Raw genomic sequence first — 14,818 nt, forward strand, 5'->3', positions numbered from 1 at the left:
CTCAGTAGGTCTGGAGCAGGTTCCCTGGGGCCTCTGCATATCTGTCTTCCAACATGTGACTGTCCTGGAACAAAGAGAGGCAATCTTAATGCTCCATGCATTTTGTAAATCACCTTTTTTTCAGAGCAGACAAAATTAAAAGACTATGAGTACCCACTGATTTCCAGAATCCTGCATGGGCCACGTGAGAAAATTGCCAGTGTATTCCTGATGGAAGCTGACTTAGGCGAGGAAGTTCCCCATGATGTGAGTGAGGGCCAAGGCTTGGGAGGCCTGCACCTGAGGTAGAGGCTTAACAGCATGGGGACTCTCAGGGGCTCCGAAGGTGACCTTGGCCACAGCCCTCTTGGACATCGTCTCCAGGGGCTACATGCTGTCCTGAAGGGCCCAAGCAAGGTGTGATAATGGCTCCAGCCCTCCCTGTGCCTGCCAGCCACTACCAGCTCCAACAGCTGGTTTAGAGGAAAAAGAAGTTGAGTTCTAGGAAACCATTGCCTACGCTTCATTGTAGTATGTTCTGTTGTCATTATACTAAAGACCCACAGAAGGGTTTCTTAACTAGGACCTGCGGAAGTGAACCAGGCATTTAAGTCTTATCACAGCCTGAGTCCTAGTCAGGTAATGAGTACATTTCCAAACTCACCTGACAAGAAAAAGCCTATAGGGTTTGGACCACAAGGAAAAGACCTGGTGACCCTGTGTCCCACAGACCCATATATTTTCATTCCATTGTTAGAAATAGTGGTATCTCCACCACTCCCCACCTTCACCCCAGAGAACACCAGTGTGCTTCTGATCACTGTTTAGTGCTTTTCTTAATATTTAGCTTAATCTTTCCTCCCAGAGATAATAGTTGCCTTTGAGGAAAGATGGGGCCCATCATCCCATCCTGGGACACAAGAGCAATGTTGGGGACGATGGGGAGAGGGTCAACTACTTCCATGGATATAAGACATTGCTGAATTGGCCACTATAGAAACCATGAGGAAAAGAAACATATTTTTGGATTCTAATTTAAAGCACAATAAAATGTTCTTGGATTTTCTAGATTGCTCAGTACATTAAGTTTGAAATGCCAGTGCTGGACAGTTTTGTTGAAAAATTAAAAGAAGAGGAGCAAAGAGAAATAATCAAACTGACCATGAAGTAAGTAGCACTTAAAGGGCCATCATGGGTCCTGACCATCAGGGCAGGTCTGCAGGGCCAGGGCTGGGAATGTTCTCTCTCCTCCAGATGTGCCCAATGCCCCCGCATGGTGTAGGAGCCTGGTAACCCTGGCTTCTGGCATGGCCCTCTGGCCACTCTTTGGTATTGATATCAAGCTGGTTGACAGCTTGCCAAAATCCAAAATTGCAGGGTGCAGCCCTGACCACCCATCCAGCCTTCCCACCTTACCAGCATTGGAGGGACACAAGCTGCTAAAAGCTGGACAGGAGAGTCAGGCAGGAGAGCATGGGTGGGCACTGGACCAGGTTGTAAGTTCTGCTGGTGATACAGCTTTGGAGGAGCAACAAAGAGACGGACTGCTCAGTGAACATTCAGCCTGGTCTGGGCCTTTCATGGCAGCGGGAATCTGAGCCTGCCGAAAAGGAGTGGTTGTTAGAACTCCCTGCATCATGTTTTCAGGTGCAAAACCACTTAAAGGAAAGGTGAGCAGATGTCACCTGCCAGTTCCTGTGGAAGCTGTATCAGGGCCCAGCTGTGTGAGTTTAGCCAGGTTCTATATCCCAATGACTTGTCTCTCTCTCTGCAAGGTGAAGCATGGAAAGGACACATGGGAGGTGCTCAGCCAGGGTGAGGGCCAGAGTCAGAGCTCCTCCCCCTTAGGAAGGGAAGGAGGGAGGCTGATCATTGCTAGGGCCCAAAGTTGAAGACTTACTTGGATTCTGGCATCTGGCTGAATGATCTGTACAATTGACTCCCATGCAGGCCATCAGCATAGACTCCAATAATAGAGTACAGTGTGCAATGCGGTGTCACTACAGGATTTTGGATCTGGAAAGAACCTGGGACCACCTGGTCAGTCTATTCAGTGTATAGGAAGGAAACAGAGGCCCAAGGTGAGGAAGCTTGCAGCACAGGTTATTACAGAGCCCAGCTCCTGATCCCAGCTCTGTGTCCTCTCCATCCCAGCATGCTTCTATCCATACTGGACAGTATTTGGAATAGAAAAGGCAGCATTCAGCTTTGAAGCTTGGCAGTGTCTAAGGGCCTATTTGACTGCCTCTGGTAGCCAGTGGTCCCTCAGGGTATGGGCCTGGCTCTTTCCTCTCCTTGGCAGAAGACAGGTGGTGACACTAACCAGCCATTTGGGAACCTTGTGTCTCCCAGCCTGAGCGTCTGTGGCTTCCTTGCTCTGCTCCCATCCCCTGCACCCCTTTCCCTACAGTGTCAGTGAGTCCACATTGCTGTGTCTCCCTCCAGGTTCCAAGCTCTGTGTCTGACAATGCTGCAGTGCCTGGAGCAGCTGGTGGAGGCCAAGTAGCCAGCTAGTGCCTGCCTCTTTGAAAGCCATCAGCAGCCAGCACATACTGAGTGCCAGTGACCAGGCCCTAATTGATGGCCAATACCTGAGAAATTGTGCGCCCATGCTTCCACCTGCCTAAGTCCCGTGAGTCCCATATTCCTGTCTCTTGGCTCCATAGTGAATGCTCACAGGACCCAGATGCAGGCATGAGCAGCAGGAACAGCCCTGACTCTGGCACCAGCCACATTATGTGGCTGGATGGTGTCATTAGTTCTGCTTATGCCACACCTCTCCTGATTCAGAGAGCAGTAGCCTACACAAGCCCCTGGAGCATGGGCTCCATCTGTTTTTCCAGTGCCTGGCTTAGAGTTCCCACAGGGCCAGAGCCCTTGTCCACATGAACCACAAGATCCCTGTCTGTCTTCACCTCATGCTGCCATGCAGGAGCTCCACTGGGAAAAAAAACAGGCTGCCTGCAGGTATGGAATATGCCCTGCTCCCAGCCATCACTTCACCACAGCCTCCAAGCATCTGATGTCACCCATAAGCCTCACACAGCCCAGTGTTTCGGAGGTGGAGGCCAGACCAGGAATAAGGCCATGGGCATCTTGTCTTCTCTCTGCAACACTAACTCTGAACTTCTGCAGCAAGACCTGAAGGAATTCTTGTAAGGAACTCGCTGCAAAAAGTATGCCAATTTGATCACATAGAGGAGGTGGCCCACATGGCATTGGAAGTATGACACCCCATGTGGGCAAGAGTCCAGGGTCCAGGGACTGCCTGGCAGCAGCTTGAGAAGGCAGTGATCAGTCCCCATGTCCCCTGCCCCTCTCTGGGCTGTGTTCCTCTGCTCTAAGTACTTCCCATCAAAAGGGTGCAATGAGGAGAATGTCAGTTTGAGGAGAAAGGACTTTGAATTCCTGGGGTGAGATACCGAACAATTTGGGTTTGTCAGCTGATAGAGAATTTCTAAAACAAGAAGTCCTTTACAAAGTTATGAAACAGTTTACGTCAGTCATGTGGTGTTTGTCAGCAAGCTGAAGACCAAATGCTTTTTCCACTGTGGCCTATGGATAGCAGACTTAAAGGGGAGGAACCACAATGGCTTCCAAATATGGGTGGGATTCCATCTCTGTTTCCAGCAGCAGCTCCTCACTGGCACACATGAAGAGCAGAGCTTTGGGCCTGACATGCTGTGTGGATACACTGTTCAGGGTGAGCTCTAGGCAGGATTGTGTCCCCCCATCTTCACTGTCACAGAGACATGCAGAGAGGTACGTGGTGGCCCTGCTGCAGTTCCTATTGTCTGCCCTCCTGTGGCAGCACAGTTTCCTAAGTGCCTGATAAAGATGTGCTCTACTGAACAGAAAGAGTCAGGACCAAGCTTTCTTTTCACTTTCTTGTGTACACCCTGAGCCCCTGCTCTAATTTCTGAGACTCTTACCTTGCGCAGTGTAAACTGAATTTGGCAGACAAGCCCCAGCTGAGCCCCAGCACTGCTTTTAACACTAACATAACTCCTTTATTTCTGTGCATATCCTGGGGATTGGTATGGGACCTGAGGACACAGGCAGCCACAGGGTGTGGAAGAGTCAGTCATTGGTGGAGGTCTGTGGGCAGCCTTGACAGTAAACAATAGGGTCACTCCAAATCACAGATTCTCAGCATTAGGAATCTTCCAGGTAGGGACTCATGTGGGATGGCAGCAAGGCCTAGGAGAGGGTAGAAAACAAATCAAACAGGCCTCTGCAGATCCTTTTACTCCCCAGCCCATATTTATAGCCTCGGGTCTAGGACAACTGCCATCCATTGTTTAGCAGTAATTGAGTGACTTCCTTTGCAAGGCTTCTCCTCAGCCCTGGAAGGACAAAGACAGAGCCACAGGCCACCGCATGTTTAGGGTCTCCTCATTGGGAAAAGCACTCGAAACACCATGAGGGTCAGGGAGCAGCAGAGCAGAGAACCAGTGAAGGTTCCTGAAGGAGGCTGGACACTGAGCCTGAGTAGTTAACACTATGTTTGGCATTCCAGCCCAAGAGGCACTTGCCAGTAGGAGCAAGCCAGGGCCTGTCACACAGGATGCTGTGGGATCAGGATCCCCTCTGTAAGCACTCACTGTTCTTGTTTGTTTGTTTGCTTGTTTTTTGAGTGGGGTGAGGGTGTTTTTGTTTTGCAATTTTTACCACATTATTTAATTTAATCTTTGTCTAGATAAGTGTCACTTTAAAATGCTATCAAAACTTACTTCTGGATATTATAGCTAAGAAACTCACTAGCACAGGAAAAGGGAAGATGCACAAAAAATGGGAAATGTCCACTTCTGAGGACTTACCCATTCTTTTCATCAATGCTCTTCAGAGGGAATTTAAAAATCTGCTTAATTCAGCTCACTGGGTTGCCACAGTTTCAGACTTCCTCCGCTAGCTTCTACCGGAGCTCCAGGTTACTCTCTCCACAGACCATACAGTATTTCTCAGATGCTCCTTCACTAACTAGCATCTCACGTAATACATGTATCCAAAGATAAAGTAAACATTCCTGTGAGACTGTGTTGTCTCCTAAAACAGGACTGTCTTCCCAGGCCAGGGCTCAGGAATCAGAAAAAATAATTAACACACAATGAAATCAACATAACTGCAAAAGAAAAACTGCACTCAGGAAAAACAGGGTGGTTTGACCAGAACAAATAGAAAGGCATAGAAAAACACCTTGATTTTCCCATGGTGACAATCACATGCTACCTGCTTGGGATGTTTACCAGAAAATGGATTAAAGAACTTTTCATTGTCAGAACTGCCATTCACCCAGGAACATCTGGCCCCTTAGTCTCAGGAAACAAAGCACAGGGCTTATCCAGTCTTACCAGGTGATTTGTGGAGGACCTGGCAAGCCACAATGTGCCCCATGTGGGTGGGGTGTAGGTGCCCTGCAGTTGCAGAGTAAGAGCAATATATCCTTGGCAGGCGTCGTGGTGGGCAGCAGCCCCCCTCACCCCCCGACCATTATCAGGCAGGAGGCGCAGTCAGAGCCAACCTGCTCCAAGTGTACAAACAGCTAAAAGCACACGCTGTATTTAGATCCCCAAGTTGCAGTTGTCTGGGAGAAAACCAGCTGCTGACCTACTCCTGAACTCACAGCTTGCAGGATAGGTGGGGCTTTGCTCCCTCCTGGCTGGAGTTTTAACTGAAATGTTTTCTGCAAGCCCCAAAATGGGAATTCCTAGAGTTTCCTTTCCCATGGAACTCAAAGGAAACAAAGCAACGTCTCAGGCTTGGTGGGTCTCAGGCTTCGTGCACAGAAACATTGTTCGGGTTATGAGCTACTCTTGTTACTGCACTTGAGCCAGATTGTGACCAGCATCCCTTACACTGTTTCCAAATGCAGGCCCAAGGCAGCAGTGCTCCCAGTTCAGCCAGTGCTCGTGCGCGCGCGCATGTACATGCAAGGGAGTGGGTATGCAGAGGATGAAACCATAGTAAAAGGGAGCTTTCTTGCCAGGACTTTTCTCAGCCCAGAAGCCTCTTTTTAGAATGAATCTTTAAAATACCACGGGACTCAGAGACACACTGCTGGGTACTGTTTCCAGAGAAGCCCCAGTCATCAAGGTGTCTGGTCTCGGCCCAGTTTCCCTAGACAGATGTGCTGTTAGGAGGAGGTGGTGGCATAACCTGTTTCCATCCCTTCCACTCTCTCCCCCTTTTCCTTGTGTTTTATAAATATGTGTACCCATTTTCAATAATCTACAGTATTCCCTCACTTATCCCGGGTATTACGTTCTAGACGCCCCGCCCCCTACCCCCCCGCGAAAGGTGAAAATCCGCGAAGTAGGAACCTTACATTTATTTTAGTATTTATATATATTTAAGGCTTTATAAACCCTTCCCACATACTTATAAACCATTCTCAGTCCCTTATTAACCTTTTCCACTCCCTTATTAACCTTTTCCACACTTTTATAAAAACTACTTATGTTCTTAAACATATTCTACACTCTTAAACCTACATAACTTTAACAACATATGTATACAGTACCACAAAATCCAGTGATATAATGAAAAATCTGCGATAAATAATCAAATATAATATTTTTAAAAATCCCGCAATACAGTGAGGCCACGATAAGTGAACCGCGATATAGAGAGGGACTACTGTGATTTGTTTAAAAGCAACCTGGAACCCCATGTGTGAGACAGTATTATGTAGAAGTTAAAAGCAAAGCCTGGCTCTGCCATGTGAATTGTGACCTTAGGCAAGTTACTTGCTTCCATGTTCTCATCCGTAAAATGAGAATAATAACAGTTCCTATCTCTTAATAGTTGTGGGAGATATATTAGTCAGCTTTGCTACAGTAATGAATAACACCGAAAGTCTCAGTGACTACAATCAGAGTCTTTATTCCTCTCTCATGTTACATGTGACTATAGGTGGCTGCAGGTAGGCATATGTATCTCTGCTCCATATGTCTTCACTCTTGGGCCCTAGACTGAAGGACCAGCCGCTACTTGGGACACAGTATTCTCAAGACAGAGGGAAAGAACAGAATGGTGCAGAAACAGTGATTCAAAGTTTCCTGTCTACTCACATGCAGCTAGCCAATGCTATTCACACATACAGTCAACATTAGTTCGCTAAGAAACACTGAAAGTCACACAGCAATAGGCAGAGATGTAAAATCTAAGAAGGTCAGAGCATATACTCAGGAACCATACCACAGGAATGTTAAATGAGATATTACAAGTGCTTCAAACAGTGCCTGGCATATAATAAGCATTCAGTATTATTATTTACTAATAAATCAAAGGCATAAAACCCTGCCTGTGTACTCTCTCCTTTCCCTGTAATCATCCTCCTCCTTTCCACCCCATATCCTTTTCTGTCTCTTGTGTTTTTCCATCCTTACTTCCTACACTGTTGACTCTTGGCTACCCACACCCCTTTATTTCATGACTTTCATCTCTCTCCTTTTTAAAATTTATGTTTCTTTACCCACTTCTCTACTTCTCTACTCTACACATCTCTGGTCCTTCTATAGCTGGCCCAATTGTTTTCATGTACAGGAAAAAGGGATAATCCACGTTTCTGTGTGACATGAAAGGAGTTAAGGTTTAATTAATGGCTGTCTTACTAATAAAATGTTTTCAGATAAGTTTTGCTTTATTTTAATGTACATAGAACAATAGTCCCAGCCGGTCATTTTTGCTATCGAAACTGTCAAGCGATGATCATTAGCGTCAATTTTTTCAGTGCCAGCAGCTCAACTGTGATAGAACACAGGTGTGCAACATCTCAGTGTTGTTATAGCTCAATCATGAAGCAGCATGGCTGTGGAATAGCATGGCTGCAAGTTGACCCTGGGGTTAGACAGCTCTGCACTGTTTCCCTCAGCTCTGCTGTTCTTCAGTGTTTCAGCACACCAGCAGAGGAAACACAGCCTTCAATCTTTGGTAGAAGGGGCACTGTGCTTCCCCAGCCAGAGGGGAGCTAACTTATATAGACAGAAGTCCCCACTCCTGGTCTCATGCAAATGAAGACTCCAAATCCTTGCAGTTTGGTCTAAAAAACACTGTCTTGATTGGTCAAAATGGGAATGCTATAATTGGTCAGTGAAGGTGTTGATGGGGGAGGGGGAATATAGCTACACAGCTGATTGGTTGCGGGGTGGGGGGGGGGGAGCCTCAGTCCTATTGGCTGAAATACATTTCTAGCAACTCCTTTATAAGGGCTCACTCAGAAGTCAGAAATACAATGCAGGCAGGCAGTTCATGGGAGGCTTCTCCCTGAAGTATGGCTTGCACTAAAGGTCCATGTTTAGAAAGGACTGCTAGGCTCTGCTTTTAAACTTGAGCCCAGTTAAATAACTTGAGCCCTTCTTGGTAGGTAACTTCTTTCTCAGGGTCCACACAACTTTTCCTAAACTATCTCTGGCCACTGCCTGCTACTCCCACCCCCTCCAACTTCTAATAATAATTAAATAATAAAAGTAATAGCAATGCCTCATATTTATGTGTTATGTACTGTGCTAAGTGACTTAAAATATCTCATTTAACTTTTACAGCAGTCTAGCTATTATCTTGGTTATTGGGTTGACATTCTGTGTCCAGGCCTTAGTCAGTTCCATGCTTTCCCACGTACAGAGCAGAAAACTGGTTTGAGTTACCTTGGCCTCTACCATCAACTGACTGTGTTACCTCAGGCAAGTCTCCCTCGCTCGGCCTCCTTTTACTGATCTGTACAACAGATATAATGACCTCTGCATCATGAGATTATAGTAAAGATGAATGGCCAGAGAATAGATGTAAAAACACTTTCTAAACAATGAGGCATCTTATAAATTCATTCATTCAACAAATACTTGCTGAGCACCTGCTACCTGCTGAGCAATGCAGACACAACAAAGAACAAGAAACAGACCATGACAGCTTTGTGTACCACTGTGAGGCCATGGGCTTTTGTTTTAATGACATGGGAAACCTGTGGAGGTTTTGAACAAAATTAATGTCATGATCTGACTTGAGTCTTAAGAGGATCACTCTGGGGCTGTGAGTAGACTCTGAGGAGACCAGTGAGGAAGCCATTGCAATAGTCCAGGCAGGAAATGATAGCAGCTTGCTGGAGGTTATAGCAGTGGAGGTAAAAGTGGCTTGATTCTGGACATATTTTGAAGATAAAGCCAACAGAATTTCAATGGATTGGATTTGGGTTTTGCATGAAAAAGAGTTAACAATGACAGAGATTTTGGGCCTGAGCAACTGAAAAGATGGAGTTGCCATTAGTTGCTGCAATGAAGACTGTTGAAGCAGTAGGTTGGGTGAATATTGTAAATTCATTCAGGGGTATGTTAAGTTTGCAGTGTTCATCACACATGCAAATAGTACCGGGTAATCGACTGGATATACAAATCTGGAGTTCAATAATATTTGCATCTCAGGGTGAAACTGGAGTTACTAGTTCAGTAGTCTTCAGCGCTTAAGATGGTACCTGAAGCCATGCTACTGGCAGGGATGAGGTCAGATGACCCAGCACTGGCGAGCACGGCTGAGGAGGAGGATCCAAGCAAGGCTGAAGATTCAGTGGGTGTGTTGAAAATCAGGAGACTTCAGAGAAAGACCTGTTCCAATCCTTGGTCATCCAGTTGCATACTGTAAACTTCAGCAAACTTCTTCTAAGCCTTGGTTTCCTGATATGTAAAATGAGTATGATCATTTCGGTCTTGCGGAGGCTTTTTGGTTATAGTAAAATAAGGTGACTCATGAAAAAGATCAAGAACAATTTAGGCTCTCCAAAAGTAGCCCTTAAAATTAGTAAGTGCTCGATATTTGCATAAAGAACTCTTGAATTGGGCAGGCTGGCATTTAGGTCCAGAGAGTGACAGGCACCACGCTGGCTGTGGTTCGCAGGCCACAAAGGAAGCGGCCCCCGGACGCCTTCCCAAGCTCCCTAGAAGAAAACGGCTGGAACAGTTTCTTCAGTCCGGTGGACTAGGACCATAGAGGGGCGCTCCGCCATGTTCCTAGAGCGACTGCGGCGGTGCGGACGACTGGCAGGGCCTTCACTTCCGGTGACTCGGGACTGGAACGCCCACCGAGGAAGCGACGGAGGTGGCGGGTTGAGAACGGTGAGTTGGGTTTGGGGTCCCGCCGTGTGCTGAGGAGCCGCAGGGCGCGAGCTGGCTGCAGTGGGGCGGCACGACCCCGGCTGTCTCAGTGGCGGCCGCGGCCTCGGGCTGGGGGCGGAAAAAGCGGGCGGGCCTGGCCTGTGAGGAGCTGCCGTAGGAGGCCTCGGGAGGGTGGAGGCCTTAACGGGAGACAATTGGGGCCCGAGGCAGGCGGGCCCGGGCCTCCTGACCTTCGTCGCGCTGCGCATTTCAGGATTAAAACATAGAACAGATGTTTGGGTACCACACAGGGCTGTTCTGCGGGATTTACAAATATTGACTCACTTAGAACTCATAACCCGTTTGACGTAGCTGCTTTATTGTCATCCTGACTTAACATATGAAAAACAGGCGCATTCCAGTTACCCATGTTCCCACTACTAGCGGCTCCCATCACTCAAGCTTACCGTCATACTCGCACCTGAGTGGAATGATGCAGCTCCCCAAACCCTGTGCTGAACTTGGCGTTGGAAGTGTAGCAGCATATCGGTTCTGCCACTGAGAGCGTAGGCCCAGCGGTCAGACTACTGTGGGAGTCAAGTCAAGTAGGTTAGCACGGTGCCTGCCATGCAAGCTGTTAGTATGATTTCCTCATCTGTAGTGTGTTCTAGGTGGATATAGTAGTCTCTGAGCCCCTACCTATCTGACTTCCATAGTATTAAAAAGTGTGCTAATTTTTAAAAACTTTTAACACCATGAACCTAACAAATGTCTCTTTGTAATGGATGTTCTATAAATACTTACTAAAGTTAAAGAATGAGTAGTGAAAGCGCTGTAATTTTGTTTTGTATGCAGTTTGTTCTTCCTGATACCATAATTGCAGCAAATGTAATTGTTAAATATCCAGGTAAATCTAGCAAGCCCGAAAAGTCTCTTATACAGTAAGATAAAGGAATGGCAGAACAATGATGTTATTTGTGTTTTCAGTGATCTGCTCTAGAAGCTTGTTTGCAGAGAGCCAGAGTAATTCCCATTTTAAAGTCTACTTCCTGACATATGATGTGGAAAGAAGTTACAACAATTTATTAATTTTGCAGCCTAGCTCCTCTTACATTTTCACATTTGTGGCTTGTTTATGGTCATTTTAAATAACCTTATATGTAAAGAAAACAGGGATCTGCCAAGGCATTTGCAGGTTGTAGAATATATTCTCTACCACAGGTTATGAATATGCTAGTAGCTATTAAATAATAAGCCCTGGCTGGTTTGGCTCAGTGGATTGAGCGTCGGCCTGCGAGCTAAGTGTCGCTGGTTCGATCTTCCAGTCAGGGCACATCAGAGAAGGAAAACTCTGACTCCAAAAAACCTCCGCTGCCTTGCGGCATACCTCTTCAGGGGAAAGGCTAAGGGAGTAAACCCCGACAGAAAATCCGGAGCCGGAGCCCCTAAGGCGGTTTGACGTTGTAGTCAACACCGGCAACTCCTGCGGCGCACCTGAAGCCAAGCTGTATTGACTCCGCCTTTCCCTTGGACCCTTCAGCTGCGAAGAGAGGGGGGGTCTGCTGCATGGGCAACAGCAGACCCTCCATATCACCCTGCCCAGGCTCTGTAGCTTCAGCTTCACTGGAGAGGACACTCCAGCGTCATCACAAGATGTCGATTCAACACGGGAGGAGACAGATACCGTGTCACTCCCGAGTTGGACTGCACAGCCATTCTCGGCGGTGCAGATAGACTCTTAAGAAGCTACACCATCGTCTCTCGAGACGGACGGCTGCCGACGATATGTAAAGAAATGAAATTAATTTACTTGAAATTTTGTATTTTTGCAGCATTTGGATATTTTTTTAACTCCATACCTATTTTTACATGTAAACTTCCTCCTCCTCCTTTTCTTATGTTCTACTTAACCACCCTTTTTCCTACTGTTTTATTTCACTATCCTATAAAAGTTCTTTAAAAATTTTTCTTTCTCTTTCAAAAAACAGTCTTGTTTCAGGTTTTCAAAGAATTGCCCTCTTTGATCATTCAGATCTAGAAAAACATAATAAAGCATCTCTTCATTGATGTTTTTCTCATCCAGCATTTATCACCTCACAGAAACTTACCATTCCTTATAAAGTAGTTCCTACTTTCAAAAAATTTATGCTGAAAGAGCTAAGTTGTTATTTATAGCTGTGAAAGTAGAATGGCTAAACAGATGATAAATATTTAATAAAGTAGTATGTTTTTTCATTTATTTCTAATTTGGACTCCTTAATTAGTCGCCAGTGAATTGAAGTTTAATACGGGAGTAAATATTAAAACTTTTATTTGGTAATATCAAGTTTAAACTCTGGAATTATTAGAATTATTTTGTAAGTATTTTTTTCCCCAGAATTGTTTTTGTTTTCATATGTATTGAATACATTTTTAATTTAAAAATGGATGCAATTTTGATGGATCTAAAGAGATATAAAGTTGAATTATTAACATATCATCTGTAATTTGTTTTTATTTTTTTCTTCTACACCCAGAAAATTCTGAGCTGTGTAGCTCTGGGAAGAGAAACATTAGTTCAGAAGAAGAGAGTAGACTTTGTTAAGATTACATTTGGCTCTTCACCATGCGGTTAGGTAAACTTAAGGGAGGTATTTCTTGGAGCTCAAGCCAAGGAAAGGCGTCTGAGAACCAGCGCAAAATAGGCCGGCAGCGGCAGAAATGGGGAATGACTGTTCGGTTTGACTCAAAATTAAGTAGATTAAGAAGAAGCTTGGATGAGAAGCCCTATAAATGTACTGAATGTGAAAAAAGTTTCAGTCAGAGCTCAACTCTTTTTCAACATCAGAAGATCCATACTGGAAAGAAATCCCATAAATGTGCTGATTGTGGGAAAAGTTTCTTTCAAAGCTCTAATCTCATTCAGCATCGACGGATCCATACTGGGGAAAAGCCATATAAATGTGATGAGTGTGGAGAAAAATTTAAACAGAGCTCAAATCTCATTCAGCACCAGAGAATTCATACTGGAGAAAAACCCTATCAGTGTGATGAGTGTGGCCGATGTTTCAGCCAGAGTTCCCACCTTATTCAGCATCAGAGAACCCACACAGGGGAGAAGCCCTACCAGTGCAGTGAATGTGGCAAGTGCTTCAGCCAGAGCTCTCATCTTAGGCAGCACATGAAGGTGCACAAAGAAAAGAAGCCTCACAAAACTCCGGGCAAAATTATTAGGTCAAAAACTCACTTACTATCATCTTGGAAAGCTGGTACACGAAGGAAGCCAGTGGCTAGTATTCGCTAAAGAGGCACTGTTTCAGCCCTGTTAAAGAAGAAGAAAAACACTCTTTTAGAACTAGAGATACTTTGTAATAGAGCACTTAAATACCATATCCTTTCCTAGCATGGAAACATTTGGAGTTTAATGACATTGGGAAGAAAGAAATTACATGAGTCCAACTGCCTTCTCATTTCTTTAATGTAACTTGGAACTACAAAGAACTGAAAATATGTTTTGAGAGACTGTGAGATCCTTGACCTTGTCTGAAAGTGCTTCATGCAAAATTTTGACAAAAACAATCATGTTTTAATGGCATGTAAAAATGAAGGAATTTCAGTGACTACTCATATTTAAGACTTTGTGTTGAAGGAATAATTAAAAGGGAAGTTAATCCCATTGCTTTTGGAGTTCTGTAATAGGTGAGATTTTATGATTGTAAAGTTTTGTAGTATATTAATCTTTGGTTTGTAAGTATGACTTAAGATTCACTAAATTAAAATGTATTCATGTTCACAAATTGTTAATTTAACAAAGTCCATCTGTTTCTTTCCTTCTTATAGACAGTTGTTAAAGGAATAGAATTTCCCTGTTTTTCTCCAAATTCTTAGAGATACACTAGAAGTTAGAGTGAAAACTGAATTAGACCGTAAATCTCTTATTCCTATTAACACTATTCTTTAAGAGAATTTCACACTGTGTCAGTTGTTTTCCATAAGTTGGAATGGATTTATATTGATACATCCCTATGCTTTTTTACTTCTTTTGGCATTCTCTTGTGCTCTGACAAACTGAGGTAGCATTTTAGATCTACAAGAATAAGTAATTAAAACATATTTTACCAAAACAATCTCAACTTGTTTACTTAAAAAATTTACAATTTACACACCTTCCTGCTTTCTCTTTTGAGAGCTTTAGGTAACCCTAAACAAATGTTTGTCAACAGCAAAAATTATTTAATGCAGATGTCAGTGTGTTGTAGCTTAATGTGTAGATTTAGAAATCGAAGTTAACCTTTTCTGATTATGTGAATTATTTACAGTTTAGCAAACATATGTCTCAGCTACCATCAGAACAGTGCTAAGCGTCTGACATTCTGATCAGCAGCCTTCAGCTCAGATTCTAGTTCTATTGAATGCTAACGTTCTTCTAATTTTTTTGTGTCTTTTATAATCATGCCAGTTGCCGGTGTCTTAATGACAGTTATTCACAAAAATAAATGCAATATTTTGCATACTACCAACCTCTATTTATTTTTCTTCTGGGAAAGTGTTTTAATGATTTAGGCAACATTTAAAATCACAGCTTTGGAAGAGTCGCTTGTTTTGCCTGTTTTTGATTTCCTCAGAGTTGAACTTTTCCTGCCTCCTGGCCTTGTACTTAAGGCAGTGTCATAGAACATGCCCTTACTGACAACAGTTTCATCTAGCAGGATATCCACAAAAGTGTTTTGTGAGTATGCGGTAATTGCAGTTATCTTTTTTTTTTTTAAGATTTTATT

At 44.3% G+C, this 14,818-nt stretch overlaps 2 protein-coding genes across 2 annotated transcripts in view; both read left to right on the top strand.

Moving 5' to 3' along the window:
• The window catches only part of RASSF4 (Ras association domain family member 4), a 32,355-nt gene extending 25,116 nt beyond the window's left edge, over positions 1–7,239 (top strand). The window contains 3 exon segments of the mRNA XM_090277837.1: positions 125–246; positions 1,049–1,146; positions 2,425–7,239. Of these exon segments, the coding sequence (XP_090133963.1) occupies positions 125–246; positions 1,049–1,146; positions 2,425–2,485 (281 nt within the window). The 3' untranslated portion in view covers positions 2,486–7,239.
• A 2,582-nt stretch (positions 7,240–9,821) lies between these two features.
• Positions 9,822–14,556, top strand: ZNF22 (zinc finger protein 22). Its single transcript, XM_090279228.1, has 2 exons — positions 9,822–10,082; positions 12,578–14,556. Exon 2 carries the CDS (start codon positions 12,667–12,669, stop codon positions 13,342–13,344), a length of 678 nt encoding a protein of 225 aa, XP_090135354.1. The 5' UTR covers positions 9,822–10,082; positions 12,578–12,666; the 3' UTR covers positions 13,345–14,556.
• Positions 14,557–14,818: the final 262 nt, after the last annotated feature.

The sequence above is a fragment of the Furipterus horrens genome, unplaced genomic scaffold, assembly GCF_987537825.1.
Source record: "Furipterus horrens unplaced genomic scaffold, mFurHor1.1.pri manual_scaffold_5, whole genome shotgun sequence".
Taxonomy (NCBI): domain Eukaryota; kingdom Metazoa; phylum Chordata; class Mammalia; order Chiroptera; family Furipteridae; genus Furipterus; species Furipterus horrens.

Excerpts from the sequence above, each read along its gene's own strand:
- ZNF22 (XM_090279228.1), top strand. The coding sequence starts at position 12,667 with ATGCGGTTAGGTAAACTTAAGGGAGGTATTTCTTGGAGCTCAAGCCAA.